The sequence below is a fragment of the Ochotona princeps genome, chromosome 9, assembly GCF_030435755.1.
Source record: "Ochotona princeps isolate mOchPri1 chromosome 9, mOchPri1.hap1, whole genome shotgun sequence".
In the NCBI taxonomy this organism is placed as follows: Eukaryota; Metazoa; Chordata; class Mammalia; order Lagomorpha; family Ochotonidae; genus Ochotona; species Ochotona princeps.
This window is the reverse complement of record NC_080840.1, coordinates 67,705,004-67,722,656: the sequence shown is the minus strand read 5'-3', so window position 1 is coordinate 67,722,656 and position 17,653 is coordinate 67,705,004. Positions and strand designations below refer to the sequence as shown.

General features: G+C 36.0%; 1 protein-coding gene across 1 annotated transcript in view; it reads right to left on the bottom strand.

The window, feature by feature from the left end:
* Positions 1–2,917: 2,917 nt before the first annotated feature.
* RALYL (RALY RNA binding protein like) overlaps positions 2,918–17,653 on the bottom strand; it is a 360,797-nt gene continuing 346,061 nt past the window's right edge. The window contains exon 9 of the mRNA XM_058668767.1: positions 2,918–3,299. Coding sequence (XP_058524750.1) covers positions 3,282–3,299 — 18 coding nt within the window. The 3' untranslated portion in view covers positions 2,918–3,281. The remainder of the gene's footprint in view (positions 3,300–17,653) is intronic.

Below are 17,653 nucleotides of genomic sequence, written 5' to 3'. Positions count from 1 at the left end.
ACTATTCTAAATCCTGTCTACATGTAAATCACATATGCAACTTAGAAAAAAGTAAACAAATAAAAAACAAAACACTCTTAAAAATAAACTCCAGTGAAGTTGGAGTATCTCAAACCATAATATGGTTATGTGTTTTTGAGAATTTTTAGTGTGTAGGTAGATGTGGGACTCATTGGCTTAGGTTTATCAAAGTTTAAGATCCAGGTCCTATGTGTAGGTAGGGCCCAAGGCATCGTGGATATGTGAACCAAAAAAGGTCTCCTACTAAGAGGTTGTGTAATGAGCTATCAGCTTTGTTCCTAGCAACTGGCTTCTAAGAAGTATGCTGGGACTTGAGGTCTCACTGGCTGTACAAACACAAGGAGCTGATGAGTATACAGATGTACCAGTGGTTGACTTGGAAAATACTTACCTTGGGACTGGGAGAAAATCATAATTTCTTTAAGGTACAGCTAGTTTGTGGAATCAGATGCTAATCTCTTGGTGAGATCAAATCATTCCTCTGCTCAAAATCTTCCACTACAAAATAAAGGCCACAGACTGAATCACCTCTCAGGCTCTGTGACCTGCAGTCTTAGCTTTGATTTCGTCTCATTCTTACTTTTCTTTCATTCATTTATGCCAATCTAACATATGGCTCTTTTGCTGTTCCGGAATACACCAGGTATATTTCTGTTTCAGGATGCTTGACATTTTTGTCCGAAGGTCAACTTTCATTTAGAGTTTAAAATCAGGCTTTTATGGACATTTGCCCTTGAGACCCCTGCTGCCTGAATTTTAAGTCATTTAAATTTGCTCCATCTTTCTTTCACTTCCACTGAATTTCTTTGTTGGTTTCCATGCACATGTCTGAAGTGACCAGTATTCTTTGGTGGAAGACGATGGAACAAGAAGCCTACCTGTACTCAGGGCTACCAGTGATCAGCTTACCAAACCTAAAGCACTGACCTGGTATTCCCCAGCTTTCCTGACTTGAATACAGAAAGTAATAGCACATTTTCTTTCTTTAACATTTTTAAGGGAGACTGATAATATTTGTAATTGGGAGAAGCACACAATCCTCTCTTCAATCCTTAACAACTTTTGTTTGAAATTGTCAAATTAAGCAACCAGGGATTATAATCAGGAAGTAGCTGAGCTTTGTTGATTAGTATATGTTTTATTTAATATTTTTCACCAAAAATAAATTCTGATTTTTTTTCCATAGACATGTGCAGTAAATAAGAGGAAAGACCAGTGGTTTCACACCTCAGGATCCACATAGGAAAAGCACACCTAAATCAAACAAGTATTTTTTGGTACATAATAAATAAATAAATAAATAAATGCTGCACTATTAATTGTATACTATGAGTGCAGATAAATACTAGATTTGGAAAAAATGCTTACATATGTAACTTGTTAACCCACTGTGCCTCATATATCCTCCCTGGAGCATCATATTATTTCCAGCCAATTAATTTATAGGATAGCAAATAATCACTCTGTTGATTTTATTCCCTCATGGAATCATATGCATTTGTTTTCCTTTGGAATAGAAAGACAGTGACAGAATTCCCACAGACCCCTTATGGTCATCCAATACAGTCACCCATGCACCATATTGTTGCTTATCATTCCCTGAAAGGGAACTGCATCTCTAATACATATCATAGGTTCTATTGCTCCGTTTTCTAAAGGTGTAAGCAGAAAGATGGAGAATATTTATTTCATGTAACAGTGGAGTTTTAAACCCTTTTCCAACCACCTTGAACTCTGTTTTTTGATACACTTGTTGATGGAAATTGTATGGTTTTCATTAACATATATTCAGAAGACAGAGAACCAAGAGAAGTTATCTTAAAGATAATATAGAAAATTAAGGAAAAACGTGTCATGGTAATTTTAGATTCTCTTCAGTTTTCTTTGAGTGAGGAAGACCTCAAACCCAGTAAGTGTTTTGGTGATGTTTTATGTGTTTGCTCTAGTGAGGACCTTGCAATCACAGAGCTACAGACTTCAACTGGCACAACATAAATACCTCCTGATGAGATCATTTTGTTTCTGATCCTGAATATATACTTTTTAAAGACAGAAAGGTGAACTGGAATGTGACTTTCTGTCAAGGATTGAGATTCACAGGGCTTTCTTTTCTGTGGCAGATTGATACAGTCCAAAATGCAAGTCACTCAGTGAGGAGGAGGGCAGATGGAACATGTGATATTGATATGCACTCTAGTGAAGGTGTTGATTTCCATTATGATACCTTTTGCATCACGATGGTTGAAAACAAATATTCGATGAATAGAAAAGCTAGGACACCTGAAAGAAAAAGCACACTCTAGCTTCATTTTTAAAAGAAACAGCTTTTATTAAGAAATTATATGCTGAGTTCTACGATCTGTGAAGATGGTTCCTCCATTTCCACAGCACAAGACAGTAGCTAACAGCATCAGAAAACACTTGCAATGCTTGGGAATGGAAAGTTTCTAGGAAGAACAGGTGGAATGAAGTGATGTACGCACTGATTGAGACTTTTGGATCTAAAGACACACTAATTTTCTTTTCCTTGCCAGTCTAGCTCTCTTCTGCATGAGCACTCAAACCTGTCCATGATATGCCATATGCAGACTGAAGTGTTAGATAATAACTGGGTCATTTCAGTTCATTAGAGTGGAGCATGCTCAATTTACTCACAAGTCAAACCATCAGCCCTTTATTATATCACATCTCAATGTGCACATTCTTTGATAATAAAAAGGGTGCTTATAGAAGGCAGAAATATAACTTTTCCAAGTACTTTATCCTTATGATCTGAGATACTTTAAACTATAAATTAAAAATAAATTATTAAAAACTAGCATACAGTGTATTTTTTTCTTACAAGACATCATTGGAAATAGCTTTTAACATAGAATTGCAGTATCACCTGAATTTATATATGATCAACAGTGAAACATGCTAATCATAAAAATAGCTTTTACAAATATACATTTGTATACAGTGTCTCCCCTACCATTGATAAATGTCCGTCACACTTTAAGACTACAAAAAGGAAACAGAATTAGCAAGAGGGAAAAACACATTTACAATTTAAACCATAAAAACCTGACAATTATATAGCATAGAACATAGAATAAATGGAACTTCTAAAATTGAACAATACTGTCCATTTTGTTAGTTTGGGCTTCGATATAAACTGAACAGAGATGCTGTTGTCCGTTAGGAGACCTCCTTTCACATTTCCGGGGGTTATCACAGTTTCTCTTTTCTGCTTCTGTATCCTTGTACATTACTTCAGATCACTTTATCTGTAGAAACTGAAACATAAATGTATTTTTAACATATAGAGATTTGTGTTTTATTGTTAAAGTATGCAAACAAGCAAGTAAGATATTAAGGCTAAGTATACAGGAGAAGAGTAAAAGAAAAATCAGATCTTTAGGATTAATACATTGTTGATAGGTTAAATCTTTTGTTCTAGGCAGTCCTAAAATGATTTCCATTTGAAACTTGCTATTTTGTTTTTAGCTTAACTAATTTACTGCCTGAGATTGAGAACTGTATTTTTAACTTGAACTCATATCCAGTTCATGGGGGAAGTTTATGCTATTAGAGGCCAGGGAAAAAGATTTGAGTCATCCATAAATATTCTTTGTCCCTTTCCTCTTTTTCTTAGTTATACAAAGGGAAATTTCATCTTATTTCATATATGCAATTTTAACAGTGTAATGATATTTCTCATCCTATCTTCTCTCCTCCCTCCAAAACTTTCCTATTTTCTTTCTGATTTTTCTTTTAATTATTATAGTAACAAACTGTCAACTTACTTTATGGTCACAATCTTAGCTCTCCAACAAGTAATGAGTAGAAAGTTCAACAAGTAATGTGTAGTAAAACCACTATTCCTCAAGGGCATAGACAAAGGCTAAAAACGATTAAATCTCAAAATACCAATTTTGTTCATAAACATTGCATTTTTTTGTACTCTGTATGTAGCAGTTACCACAGATCAGAGAAAACAGTTTTCACAATAAAATGGATGTAATTGTAGAGCATTATTCTTATTGAAATAAGACAGACCAAAAAAACAAGTATCAGGTTTTTTTTGCTGTCCTTTTAATTTGTTGTCCTTTTAAAGAATAATCATAGAATTAATACATATCAGTTTTTTCTCTTTTTTTATTAAATTTATTCATTAATTACATTGTGTTGTAATTACATATAATCTGGGATTCTCCCCCCTTCCTCCCCCCATGGCAGTTTTTTATATTCCTTCAGATTTTGACATAAACTTTTTGTTACTATTATTCAGTTTCTTTAGCAAGGATAAAAAAATCCACAAACTGTTAAATTCTTGTCACAGGTAATTTGAAGCCTCTGGAACAACTCAGAAACATCGCAAATAGAAGTTGGATTTAGTGATGGGTATTCAATAACCCAAGAGTAGCATTTAAAGGAGAAATGAAAAGGAATTAATATCACTGATGGTTTTTCCAATTTTTGTGACAAAAATGGCTCATAAATAAGAACTACTTCATTTCATACTGGTGCCGAACCAAATCTCAAGGATTAAAGAAATTATCCTGGAAAAAAAAAAGAATAATCATAGAATAATTTCACTTCCAAGAAACTTTTTTTTTTTTTACTTCCAAGACAGTTTTAACAGTAGATTTACAAGCACTAACCTCCTGGGATTGGAGAAAAAGCCCATTTAATTCTCATCTGAGTTTACCCAGTCTTGGTTGCAAAAGAAGAAAGCCAGAATTAGGAAGGGTGGTGAAAGTCTTCATGGTGTAGCCATGAGTCAAAAGTATATAAGAAAACTGAATTGGTTGAATACTAAATTGAGAATTGTGTATGAAAATGAAGTTGTGATAGTGTAATTTTCTACCCAATGCTTTTGTATGAAATTCAAGGGTTTTGGAATTAGATGGAAAAATCTATGGCTGTGTATTATGATCAGAATACAGTATCGAGGTACCTAGTTGGATGAGAGTTGGTAATCTCCTACAAGTAACCAGAAAATAAAGTAGCCTGACCTTGTGCTAAAGTTTTCCTCTTATGTTTCCCTTTAATTTAATTTAGTTTTGTGAAACCCATGACATAGAGAGTATGAAAACAGTAAGTATGGCAGCTGGATGGTGACGATTGCAGTGGATATCTGCCTGCTCAGACCTAATGCCTGGCTTAAATCACTAGTTGAAACAAACAAATTCATCAAACTTGGCTGGCAATTTCTATTCCTACTTATAGGTCTTTTGCCCTCACAAATACATGCATCTAAAAAATGTCAGTATGTTAGGTCACTGTTCTCAGTGAGTACATATCCTTTCGGTATAAGAAAATGTAAAATTAAATACAATATGCATACAAGAATGGTGATCACAGAAATATTTTTATAGTAAGAAAACATGATTTCACTTTAGCATACACACTTTAAAACTGATTAAGAAACAGGATTTTAAATTTGTGAGTTAAAAACTTACAGCGTTTGTCATTGTAAGGTTGGAAGATGGGAAGTCTTAAGAAAGCATTAAGTAAAATCATATTGACACTTGCAATCTGTTAGATTTTAAGAAATCATTCACAGGTTGATTTTATCAAACCAGACAAATAAAGCACTTAAAAACAGGATATCATATGTCCTACTAAGGTTTCAAATACAATTTACAACACTTGAATGCATTTAATTAACTAATCTGGGGCAATCATTATTTAAAGGGCTGAGAGATGAATTTTGTAAAACTTGCATATTTATAAATATGATTTTAAATGTCCTAACAATTTTGATTTTAAAATGTTAGTAAACCATACTTAACTGAAAACAAACAAAACATATCTCCTGGGCAGTTTCTCTTTTTTTTCTTTTTCCTTTCCTTTCCTTTCCTTTCCTTTCCTTTCCTTTCCTTTTTTTTTTTTTTAACAATTAAAAGCATCCAAGGAGACTTCCATGAGTAAGGCAAAGGTACATTTCAATAATTTGATTCTCTGCTTTTCTACTCAATTCCTAGTTCTTTTCCTCTTCCATGTCTTCTTCTTTACTAAATTCATACTTTATACTGATTACAAACATTTGTGAATTGGAAAAATTTAATTATTTCTATTTGTTTAATTATGTATGTGAGACACAGATTTCTGGCTTAATCACTAAGTGCCTGCACTGACTGTGGTTAGGCCAAACTAAAGCAAGCTGCCTGTAACTCAGTCGAGGTCTTCTCCCATTGGAGTGTCACGAACTCAACATTCTGAGCCATCATTGTTGCCTTCCAGTGTGCACATCATCAAGAGCCAGAGCAAGGTTAGAAACTCAGGCACTCTGATAGAGGAGGCGGAGTTTTCAGTGATAACTTAGCTCTAGGCAAAATGCCTATTTCATATGCATTTTTTAGAAGATTTTTTTAGAGGTTTGTTTTATTTTCATTGCAATTTCAGATATACAGAGAGGAGGAGAGAGAGAGAAAGATTTTCTATCCAATGATTCACTCCCAAGTGACAGCCATGGCTGGGGCTGTGCCGTTCTGAAGCCAGGAACCACGAACTCTTCCGGGTCTCCCACACAGGTGCAAGGTCCCTAGGCTTTGGGCCGTCCTCGACTGCCTTCTCAGGCCACAAGCAGGGAGTTGGATGGGAAGTGGGGCTACCTGGATTAGAACTGGCGCCCATATGGGATCCCAGCACATTCAAGGAGAGAACTTTGGTCGCTACGCCACTGCGCCAGACCCCATATTCATTTTTAAAAAGATTTTATTTATTTTTGTTGGAAAGTCAGATATACAGAGAGGAGGAGAGACAAAAGAAGATCTTCTGTCCAATGCTTCACTCCCCAAACAGTCGCAATGGCTGAAACTGAGCCAATCTGAAGCTAGAAGCCAGGAGCCTCCTCCAAGTCTCCCACCCGGGTGCAGGGTCCCAAGGCTTTGGGCCAGCTCGACTGTTTTCCCAGGCCATATGCAGGGAGCTGGATGGGAAGTGAGACTGCTGGGATTAAAACCAGTGACCATATGAGATTGCAGCTTGCAAGGCAAGGATTTTTAACTGCTGGATTACAATGCCAGGCCCGCTCATATGCATTTTTAAGGATGAAAGCATTCTTTACATGGGTTCCTTAAGTACATCTGTCTATATTTATGTATACAAAAAGTGTCAGTCAGTCTTTACACGTTCTATGTAAAATGTGTAATTTTTTTGGGTGTTGTAAGGAATGTTTGTACACAGCTGTTATGAACATAGACAACATGAGAAACTCAAGAAATAAGATTAAAACTTTTAGCTTGCCACTGAGATGTTCAAGTAAAGCGCTGTAGTTTTTGATATTTGATTGATAGTACGAAGAAGGAAATAAAGCTGTTTAAGTGGTTGTGATAGTACTATTCCTGCAAGGCTCTGTTGATTGCATTCTTATTACAAATGGAAAATGTCAGTGCTGCAAAAGCTGTGCATGTAATTTACTAATCATTGCATTTCTCCAGGTTAAATCATGACAGATGACATTAATTTAGTATATTCTCCCCTCATTCTGCATATCTGAAAAGATGGAATTACGCATTTTATTAGAAGGAAAAGTACCAAATATTTTTGCCTTCTACATCTCCCCTACTATGGCTTATTCTTACCCCTTCTTTTGTTCCTTAATTGTAAATGGTTATATTAAAGTAATTATCTTGGGAAGAAGAAAAGGCTTATTTTTTGTCATAACGCTTCAAAGCATTTGCCCATCATTGGTGTAACACAAAGAAGCTTAATTAATTCACCATTGTGAAGTATCTATTATTAGCTGTATTTATACAAGTCATGAATATAGTTCTCTTTATCTGCAAACATTGTCAGGATATATGCACAAAGCTTTCATAGAGCTTCCGGTCTGAGAAAGGCCTTGCTGCTGGGCTTCCAAAGCTCCGGGAGGGACAGGATGAGCAATGACATCCTCACTGCCATTTTCTCAAGTAAGGAAATCATGTTCAGAACTGATCGGTTTAGTATAATGTGAAACTAATTGTGCTCCCCTCTTGAATAGTGGATAATTTGTCTCCTGCCTGTACGTAGCTTGGATGCTTTTAAAACAAATTCTCCTGATGATGAATGCTTTTTCAACTCTCAATCTCTCTCATTTCTGAAAAACAACAAAGAGAGCCACTCAGATGGGCCAGGATTGTATTAAATGAAACAATTTGCTTCTACTTGACAGCGATGAAAAAGATGCGATTAATCTATAGGATAAGCATACTTAATTTTAAATTTTGTACATTAATATATTCGAAATAAAGTAGATATTGCAATATGTGGAATAAACAAACCTCATTTACAGGTTTATCAAAACTGCTTTTGAAGAAATTTTGTGATCTTATCAGTATCAGAAATGCTTGTTATAATATTTTTTCTAATTGATAATGCTATATTGAAGTCACAGAAATCTAGGTAATCTAGAAAGAGGTATCTGTAAAAGAAACAAATGGTCAAAGAAATTATGTGGGCAGTATAGGGCACTAAACATTTTACAGAAATATAGTCTTATAAAAAGTAGTTGTTTATACTTGTTGTCACCATTGATCACATATCCCAGTTGATCATTTTCTTCTTTAAATGTGTATTTTTATTCATTTTAAAGGTAGAGCAACAGAAAGATATTTAGATAGGAAAGTGGGTAGATAGATAGCTAGATAGATAGATCTTCCATCTGCTGGTGCACTTCCCTAATGCCTGCCACAGCTGGAGTTAAGTTAGGCTGAAGCCAGAAGCCAGAAAATTTATCTGTATTTCCCATATGTGTGACAGGGACCAAAGCACTTCACCCATTATTTGTAATTTTCCAGGGTGTGCGCTGGTGGGATGCTAGATTGTAAGCATAGGGGGTCCTCAGCTGTGCATGCTTAGTGTGAGCATCCCATGTGGTAGTTGCTACATGTACTACAACACCCATATCAGCCATTCACTTCTAACAGAAAATGGTGAAAATATTTGACTTTTGCAGACTTGTCATAAATGAGATATAATTAAATTTAACAGTCTAAGCAGCAGATATTTCCAGTACTCCCTGCTTATTAGAAATTAAGGCTTGCCTTACATTAAGATTCTCCTGGGGGACAAGGTTAAACTTTTCAAATAAATTTTGGTTAAAAGAATCATATCACAGAAACTAACTACTAAAAAGCAGTATTATCTTATTGGAGTAGCTGCAAATGAAGGTGACTATTTTCTAATGGGGCTTCTGGAAGCAGCACAGTCTCCAGGTTAGTTGATAGCCATTGAGGCTGTAGGACCACAGGCAAAGAATGCTGGGAAAAAACAAAGTACAATGACCTATGACAAAATTGGGAGTAAAACTCTAGGTGGTCTGTTCAGATGTTAACTTTAACATCAAGCTTGAACACTGAGCGTAGATACCATAAAATGCTGCTTATGAGCTGGAACATTTCATAGATCTTTGAGACTTGGCCAGAACAACTGAAGCTTAATTAATCATCTCAAAGAAAGAATGGATTCTAAAAGCAACTTGTTCAGCACAGATGGATATAGATAGCAGCCTTTTGGACGGTAACTTGGTTGTGTCCACCCGGGAACTGTCGATGGAAGAAAGTGTCTAAACCCTAAAAGTGAGCTTGGTTTGTGATGACAAGAATATTCCTAGGAAGTTATGGATGCATCAGCCATCTTCAGCCATCTTGGAATATTCCATCACACAGCTAACCCTCTGTCCTAAATCCATCCTCTCCTCCAAAGCATCTCATTATAAGTTTTGGTAGTTTGTTCATAGGAAGAAAATGGCCAGAAACTCTAAGGCTAGCCTCCTCTTTTGTTATGGGTTTCATTGTAAGCTGTTATCGTTCTCAACTGCAGGTTGATCAACTGAATAGTTGAAGTATGCCAGCCTATTCCATATTGGTCCATATTTGCTTTTGACTGAGGGCTCTTACACTCTGGGAATGCTGTAAGTAACTTTTTAGGGGCCTATAAGGCTAACCTCAGAGTTTCTGGGCTGTGAGAGTCATAATGAATCCTTGTAAGTCTTCCTGGTTTTAACAATATACACATCTCAAAATCTTTCATATAAGAAACACTGATATCTGACAAGACATGTAGGATTTCATTGATACTGAGCAATAAGAATTCAGAAGTCATGTAACTCTTGCTACAGATGAAAATACTGAGACCCATATAAGTCTTTGTTAGCATTTCTGGGACTATAACTGATAACTCATTAGCTTGGGTAATTATTTTGGAGGACCTCTGTTTTCAGAAAAAGATTCCTTTTTCTACTTTCATTTTGAAATTTATTTTCATTTTATTTGAAAGGCAGAGAGATACAGAGACAGGGTTAGAAAAAGTGTAAAGGAGAGGGAGGGGAAAAAGGAGAGGGAGAGAGAGAAAACAAAAGAGATCTTTAATACACTGGTCTATTCCCCAAATGCCCACAGCAGCCTAGGCTGGGCCAGGCTGAAACCTGAATTCAATGCAAGTCTCTCATGCGGTAAATGGGGGCCAAATACTAGGCAGTACCTTCTGCTTCCCAGAGTGTGCATTAGCAGAAAATTGGGTTGGAAGTGGAGAAGCCAGGACATGGACCAAATAGAGACTATGAAATAGTGAAGCAGATATCTTAAGCAGTGACCAAACTGCTGTTTCACACACCCACCCCAACTCTTTCATTTTATTTCTTCTAAGTATTTCAAGTTTATTTAAACTGAGTTAATTCTGACATCAATTACAGTGATTCTTGGCAAGATATTGGTCCGTAAGGAAACGGTCTTTTGGACATGCTAGTTGGTCATCGTCGCTGCTTTTATTCTTGTTTCCCTTTCATATTTTATTTATTTATTTACTTATCTATCCACCCCCTCTTATTCTTAATTTTTCAGTCTTCTGTCAGCTGCCCCTATATTTTGATTAAGACAATAACAAAGTACACCATTTACAGAAGTGAATTATAACAGTGATGATATTGCAGATAGAGTATTTATAGCACCTGTTACATGAATATAATTAAATACATTGTTCTATCAAATAATTCTTGGGTCCTTGTCTTCTTTTTTTTTTATCTCATGACACTCATGAAATAATACAACAAAAGGACAATAGGACCTTAAACTAGAGAAGATCAAAAATGTCCAAATCAATGGACTTTGTTGTTCAGCAATCAAATGGAAAATAAAGACTAAGAAAATGTGTCATATTCTGTAGTATCACAGAGGTACTGTATACTAAATTGTTTTCTCTAACCAAACAATAAATAAAACAGTATTGGAAAACAGTATAAAAATAAGGAAAACAAACAATATTAGAATACTTTACTTACTCTTCACAAAAAGACTGCCAAACTTTTTCATAGTTTGGATTTTACTTCAAATGTATGGAAATGACTTATAGACACTATATAGTTTTTTTCAAATATTTATTTATTTTTATTGGAAAGGCAGATTTCAAGAGAGAAGGAGAGACAAAGAGAAACACCCTCCATCTGCTGATTCACTCCCCAAGCAGCTGAAATGGCTGGAGCTAAGTTTACCTGAAGCCAGGAGCTAGGAGCCTTCTCTGGGTCTCCCACGTTGGGTCTCACATGTTGGTGTGCCATCCTCCACCCTCCTCCAAGGCCAGAAACAGGGAACTGAATGGGAAGTGGAGCATCTGGGATATGAACTGGCACCCATATGGGATCCTTGCACATGCAAGGTGAGGATTTAGCCAATAGGCTATTGCACTATGCTCAGCACAATACAGTTTTTAATGAATTGAAAACCCAACACAATATGGTTTTTAATGAATAGAAAATAATTAACTGACATAAAATTTCAATGAAAAATACCACATCCTTCATGCATATTTGTTTGGCATATGGGTAATTGGGTGATCAGAAAACAAATAACTTGTTTTAAGCATTGATCACTTTATTGCTTCTTTCAGCAGTGATAGCTTTTACATGTAGCCTCAGACCATTTGTGTTTATAGAGTATATTTCATCTAATTGAAATCAAAACTCACATTCCAATGAGAATCAGTTATGTCTTTTCTCTCAGACTTGTTACAAGAATAGTATGTAATGATATCAGAAGTCATATCTGTCCTCCGTGTTGCAATTTAAAAAGCATCACAGACACTGAGTGGCAGCGTGGTTAAGCAAGTGATACAGGTTGCAGAGAAATTTCCTAAGCAGAGCAGTGTGCACAGATTTCATGGCTAATGAGTGTGTAGCTTTAGCTCTTGTCTCAAGGGATACAAACACTGTGCTCTACTTGCAGTCAGAAAATGATTTATTAGGTTTAGTCTAAATCGGCTAAATGACTGAATGAGGCAGTAAGCCAAAACTACAGAATTTGATAATATGCTGGAGTGCTAAGCAGAATTTCAAAGGTAAGAATGTATCAGGAGGATCCCAGCTATGAAGTGTGGTTCAGATTGGATTTCCCAAGATGATGAGAAAATAGGAAAGAGACCATCTTCTGGGGGAGTTGGGTTGATATTAGAACAATAACGCAAGAACATGATGAGTGAGTATTTCATTCATCTATCTGGGGACTTTGTTCTCAGGAATAAAATAATAGGTTGTCATCTATGGCCATACCACCCTGAATGTGCCTGATGTAGGAATAAAATAATATTTAGTTATTAGAATAAGTTTCAGATAAAAAGATTACACGAAGGCAAACAGCAAGGTATCTTAAAATCTGAGGCATCTGAAAATATTTAGCTAAATGTCTAATAACTCACCCCAGCTAGAGCTGGACTTGGGTTCATAGAATCTGGAATTAGTTGAAGCTTTTGGACTTGGGTCATAAGCACCTTGACAACATTTAAAATAGTGTGTGGAAATTTACAATATACATGCTATTTTATTCTCATTTGGTTTCCATTATAAACCACTAAAACAAATTTTGGGGCAAAAGTCATCCTCTTATTAGTCATTAATCCTTATATTTGAGGAAAAAGTCTTTAAATCAATTAACTGATATTCTGTCTTCTTCAATTGAAGGGAAAAATAAAAGAAGGAGGCAAGTTGGAAATTGAGGGAAGAAATGAAATAAGAGTGTAGGTTGGGCACATCTATACTTTCAGAACACGAGTACTCATAGAAGGATGAACAGATTTACTGGAAACACATGGTTTGCATTTAAACTGCTACCTTAACATTTTTTTATTATTAATTATTATGCATTATGTGACAGTTTCATAGGCTCTGGGAATCCCCCCACCCCTCCCCACGCCCCTCCCCCCTGGTGGATTCCTCCACCTTGATGCAGTATTACAGTTCAAATTCCATCAAGATTCTTTCCTTGCAAACATATACCAAGCATAGAGTCCAGCTACTTATTGTCCAGATGGGTTGAACAGCTTCTTGGGGAGACCATTTCTGGTCCAAAGTTAGAGCTGGTAGAATATCATCACAGTCAATTAAGAGTCCCAATATAACATCAACAGCAATTTGTAACATTATGGAATTGACATGGTTTTGTGTAACCAGTATGTTAAAAAAAAAAAACAAGTTCATAACCACAACCTATGATTTGCTCATTGACAATTCAATTTTAGTTTGTACACAGGACCGGCTGCTATATACCTTAAAATGGCTATAAGGTACCATTCAGCTACCTTAACATTTTATGAATTTTTCTTTGAGTCCTGCCTTGAGAAAATTAAAAAAAAAATAATTTGAATTAAAAACTTGCTATATGGGGCCTGTATAGTAAGTTAATAGGTTAATCCTCTAACTGCCAGAGCCAGTGTCTCATAAGAGCACTCATTTTACTTCTGGCTGTTCCATTTTAAACCCAGCTCCTGGCTTACGGACTGAGAAAGCAGTAGAGGATGACCCAAAGCCTTCTGACCCTGCATTCTGTGGAAGACTCAAAAGCAGCTCATGATTTCTGGCTTTGGATTAGCACAGCTCCAGTTTGTGGTCATCTGGGGAGTAAGCCAGTGGTTGTAAAATTTTTCGGTCTAATCTTCTCTTCATAAACTAGGTTTTCCGATAAAAACACATTGAAAGAAAGTTGCTTTGTGCACTTTGCTTGTTTTTTTTAGAGTTGTACATGGGTTTTTCCCCATTTGTTATTTTTACTATTTTATGATACAGTTCCATATGCTCTTGGATTTCCCTTACTGAGATTTCTCCCTAAATCTCCTTTCACCTCCCCACTGATTTCACCTCTATTGTTACAATAGTAGAGTTCTTAATAAACAGCCATAAGTCCATCATTGTGAACATGGACAATGGCAGGAGACCAGCATCCTATTGTCAAGATATATTTAACATTCTCATTGGGAGTCCATCTTTGGTCTGGAAGCAGAGATGACTGCTGCATTGTATCCTCACATCTGAATATGATAATCTCAATTACACAGCTACTATACATCCTCTTAAATGAAAACCACAAAACAAAATCAGCAACAGGAAGAAAAATAGAAACTTACAATTCCATGAAATTCAATAAAATGCTACTGAATGACTTATGTGTCACTGAAGAAACGAAAATTAAGAACCTTCTTGAAGAGAATGATGCTACTGTATGATCCAGGAGTCAGTGAGGAATTTAATACGAAGAAAAAACTGGTTTTGAAGAAATGAAAATAAAACCCAAAACATCAATATTCATGACATACAGATTCTGCTGATCTTTGTTGGTGATATGTATCTCCCGTAAGCAACAAATAGATTTTTTAAATCCAGTCTACTAATCTATGATGTTTGATTGATGGGTTTAAGTCTTTTATAATCAGGGCTAATATGAGTAGGTGGTAATTTGATCCTGTCATTTTAGCAATGGGTTGTTTGTTGTTTGATTTAGTCTTCTGTTGTTATTTTACTGGGATGTTCTTCACATTTGCCTTTGGCTTTGGTGGATGCCATTTCTCTTCCCTGTCAAGAGAACATGTTTTGGCATCATTTGTAGGGCAATTCTGGAAGAGGAATATTCTTTTAACTTTTCTTTACTGTGGAAGAATTTTATTTCATTTTCAAAGACAAAGGAAAGGTTTGTTGGGCATGTTATTCTGGGCCTGCATATTTTTTCTTTTAGGATCTGGAATATGCCACTCCATTCTCTTCTGGCTTACAGATTTCTCTGAGAGGTCAGCCATGAATTTAATTGACATTCCTCTATAGGTCAATTTAATTTTTTCACAAACTTATTTAAGAATCTTTTTCTATGTTCAATTGAAGAGAGCTTGATAATCATGTGTCATGGCGAAGACCGCTTTTGGTCAACCCTGTTGGGAGTTCTGTGCCCCTCTTGTATTGTGTTTCCCAATTCTCTCTCCAGATTAGAAAACTTTTCTCTTATTGCTTCATTAAGCACATTTTTAAACACAGCTTCTCTTTCTGTGCCTTCTGGAACTTGCCATAACTCTTGTATTTGGGTTTTTAATTGTGTCTCTTAATTCTTGAATGAATTTTTTTTTTAGCTTACAGAAGCTCTGCTTCCAGCTTTTTGATTGTTTCTCCATTGTGACAAGAAATATCTTCCAATTAAGAGAATCTTTCTTCTACTTCCTTCATTCAGTTATGGAGACTCTCCAGTGTTGATTGTATTTCCTTTGGGTAAATTCCCAGGAGTGGGATGGCTGACTCCTATGGAGGATTCCCATTCTGTCTCCCATAACAGTTGTATATCTTGTATCCCATTCAGCAGTGTATCCATTCTTACCAGTGTTTAATTTTTGAGTGAAGGCCAGTCCATTTCGGATGAAGAGAAATCTCATTACGTTTTCTGTTTGAATTTTTCTAATAGATAGTGATCTTGAGAGTTTTTTGCATGTCTTTTTAACATCTATATTTCATTCTTTGGAAAATTGCTTGTCTTTTTGCCTATTTCATAACTGGATTATTTGTTTTATTGCTATTGGGTTTCTTGAGCTCTTTATAAGTTCTGGCATTAATCATTTATCATATGCACAGTTTGCAAATATTTTCTCATATTTTGCTGGTTTGCCTCCTCACTTTATGTCGTGCCTTTGGGATCTGATTCAAGAAATCTCTGCTATGTAATGTCTACCTATTTAGAGAAAGAATTGATTATGTTATATTCATATGGATCAAGATAAATTCAGCCTTGGGTAATTTTAATTCAATAAATAGAAGTTGCATTATTTCTTAGAAGTTTCATTGTGGTGATGCATGTCCCGAAATCAGAAAATAAATTATTTGAAATAATTTATTCTTTGTAATCAAATTCTCCAGTTCGCCACAGTTTCTGGGCCTGAACAGAAAGCTTCAACAGCATCTGCTCATTAGGATTATATTTTGGCTTGCTGCTAACCCATGATCACTGGACAGTGTAGTGTGTTGAAGAGGAAGGACACTGTGTTTACCTGTCGCATTAGCTATGCCTGTCATTCTTTGTTGCATGAAAACTTCAGCAGAACATAAAACATCATGTATATGTATATGTTTTCTGTTTCATCTGTATTTACATCTGTAGCTATATATTATTTCTATTGCTTTTCTCAAACATCTTAAGGAAGAGAAATCTGAGGCACAAGGAAATAAATTCACTTTTCTAAGATCTTACTGAAAATGACAAAATAAATTCAAATTGAGATAAAATTATCTTGCTGTTACTTGAGGGCCACAGCGAGTAAATATTTGACTTTAAAAAGTCACAGAATAGGTGTTCTATGTGAGAAAGTCTGCAACAATGTATTCTTCTAATAATTCTCTAAGATATTGGGTACCTTGTTGAGTCTATTGGGAAAAAAGCCACCCAATGGATGTGTTTCTTTGGGTCTGACAAGCTGGGTTTTGATTATTTAGTAGGGTTTGGTAGTTGAGTATGCAAAGCTGACTGGGAAGAAACCTTTGATACTAATGTGATGATTTTCTATGTATCTGCTAAGAATGAATATAAAGAAACAAAGCAGACAGCATTAACTTCTGGGTCACAAAAAACCGCAATGTGTATATGTGTGTACAAAACCTTAATATATCCCACTGGGGCAGAACCCTTGGAGTGTACATCACATCGAACCCTGGGTTGAAATCAGGTGGCCCTGCCCCATCCTTGGGAGGTACTGAGAGGTTTAGGAGGCTGGGTATGGCTTCTTCCCTTATCTCTGCCCTCCCCTCCAGGGAGAGACCCAGAGGGTCACTGCTTCCTGAGATTCTCAGGGCTTTGTGAAAATGTTCTCTCGTTTTTAGCAATTGTTAAGTTATCATAGTTTGTAAAATATAGCATGAGGCATCATAGTCTACAAAATAGAGTGTATTTTCCTAATAGGACCTAGCAAATCAATTGCATGTAGAGTTCCTGCCAATTCAAGTAGAAAATTATACAGGAAAGATGATGACGGGAGGATGGCATCTAATTAGAATGCCATTCCAAACCATCACCTCATCAGACCTGAGGTCAAGCTAGCGCATTTGGGCTCTGTATTTCCTAGTGTAGTGCACAAACTGCTAGGGGTGTCCCAGGTTGTCAGGGAAGTTGCATTAAAGACGGTGACGATGATTCATGTCTTAGGGATTTCTGTCCTCCCACATTCATTGTAGTGTTATTTGTACATATGAAGTTTTGGAAGCTGCTGGTGTCCATCAAGATCAAACAGTATGCATCAACTTGTGAATGAAGAAGGAACAATGTAGTAAATACACACAATGGAATACTGAAGCCAAATGATAGGGAAATCCCACAATTTGTTAAAACATGAATAAATCTCACAGTGTGAATCCTCATTTGTATGTGGAGTC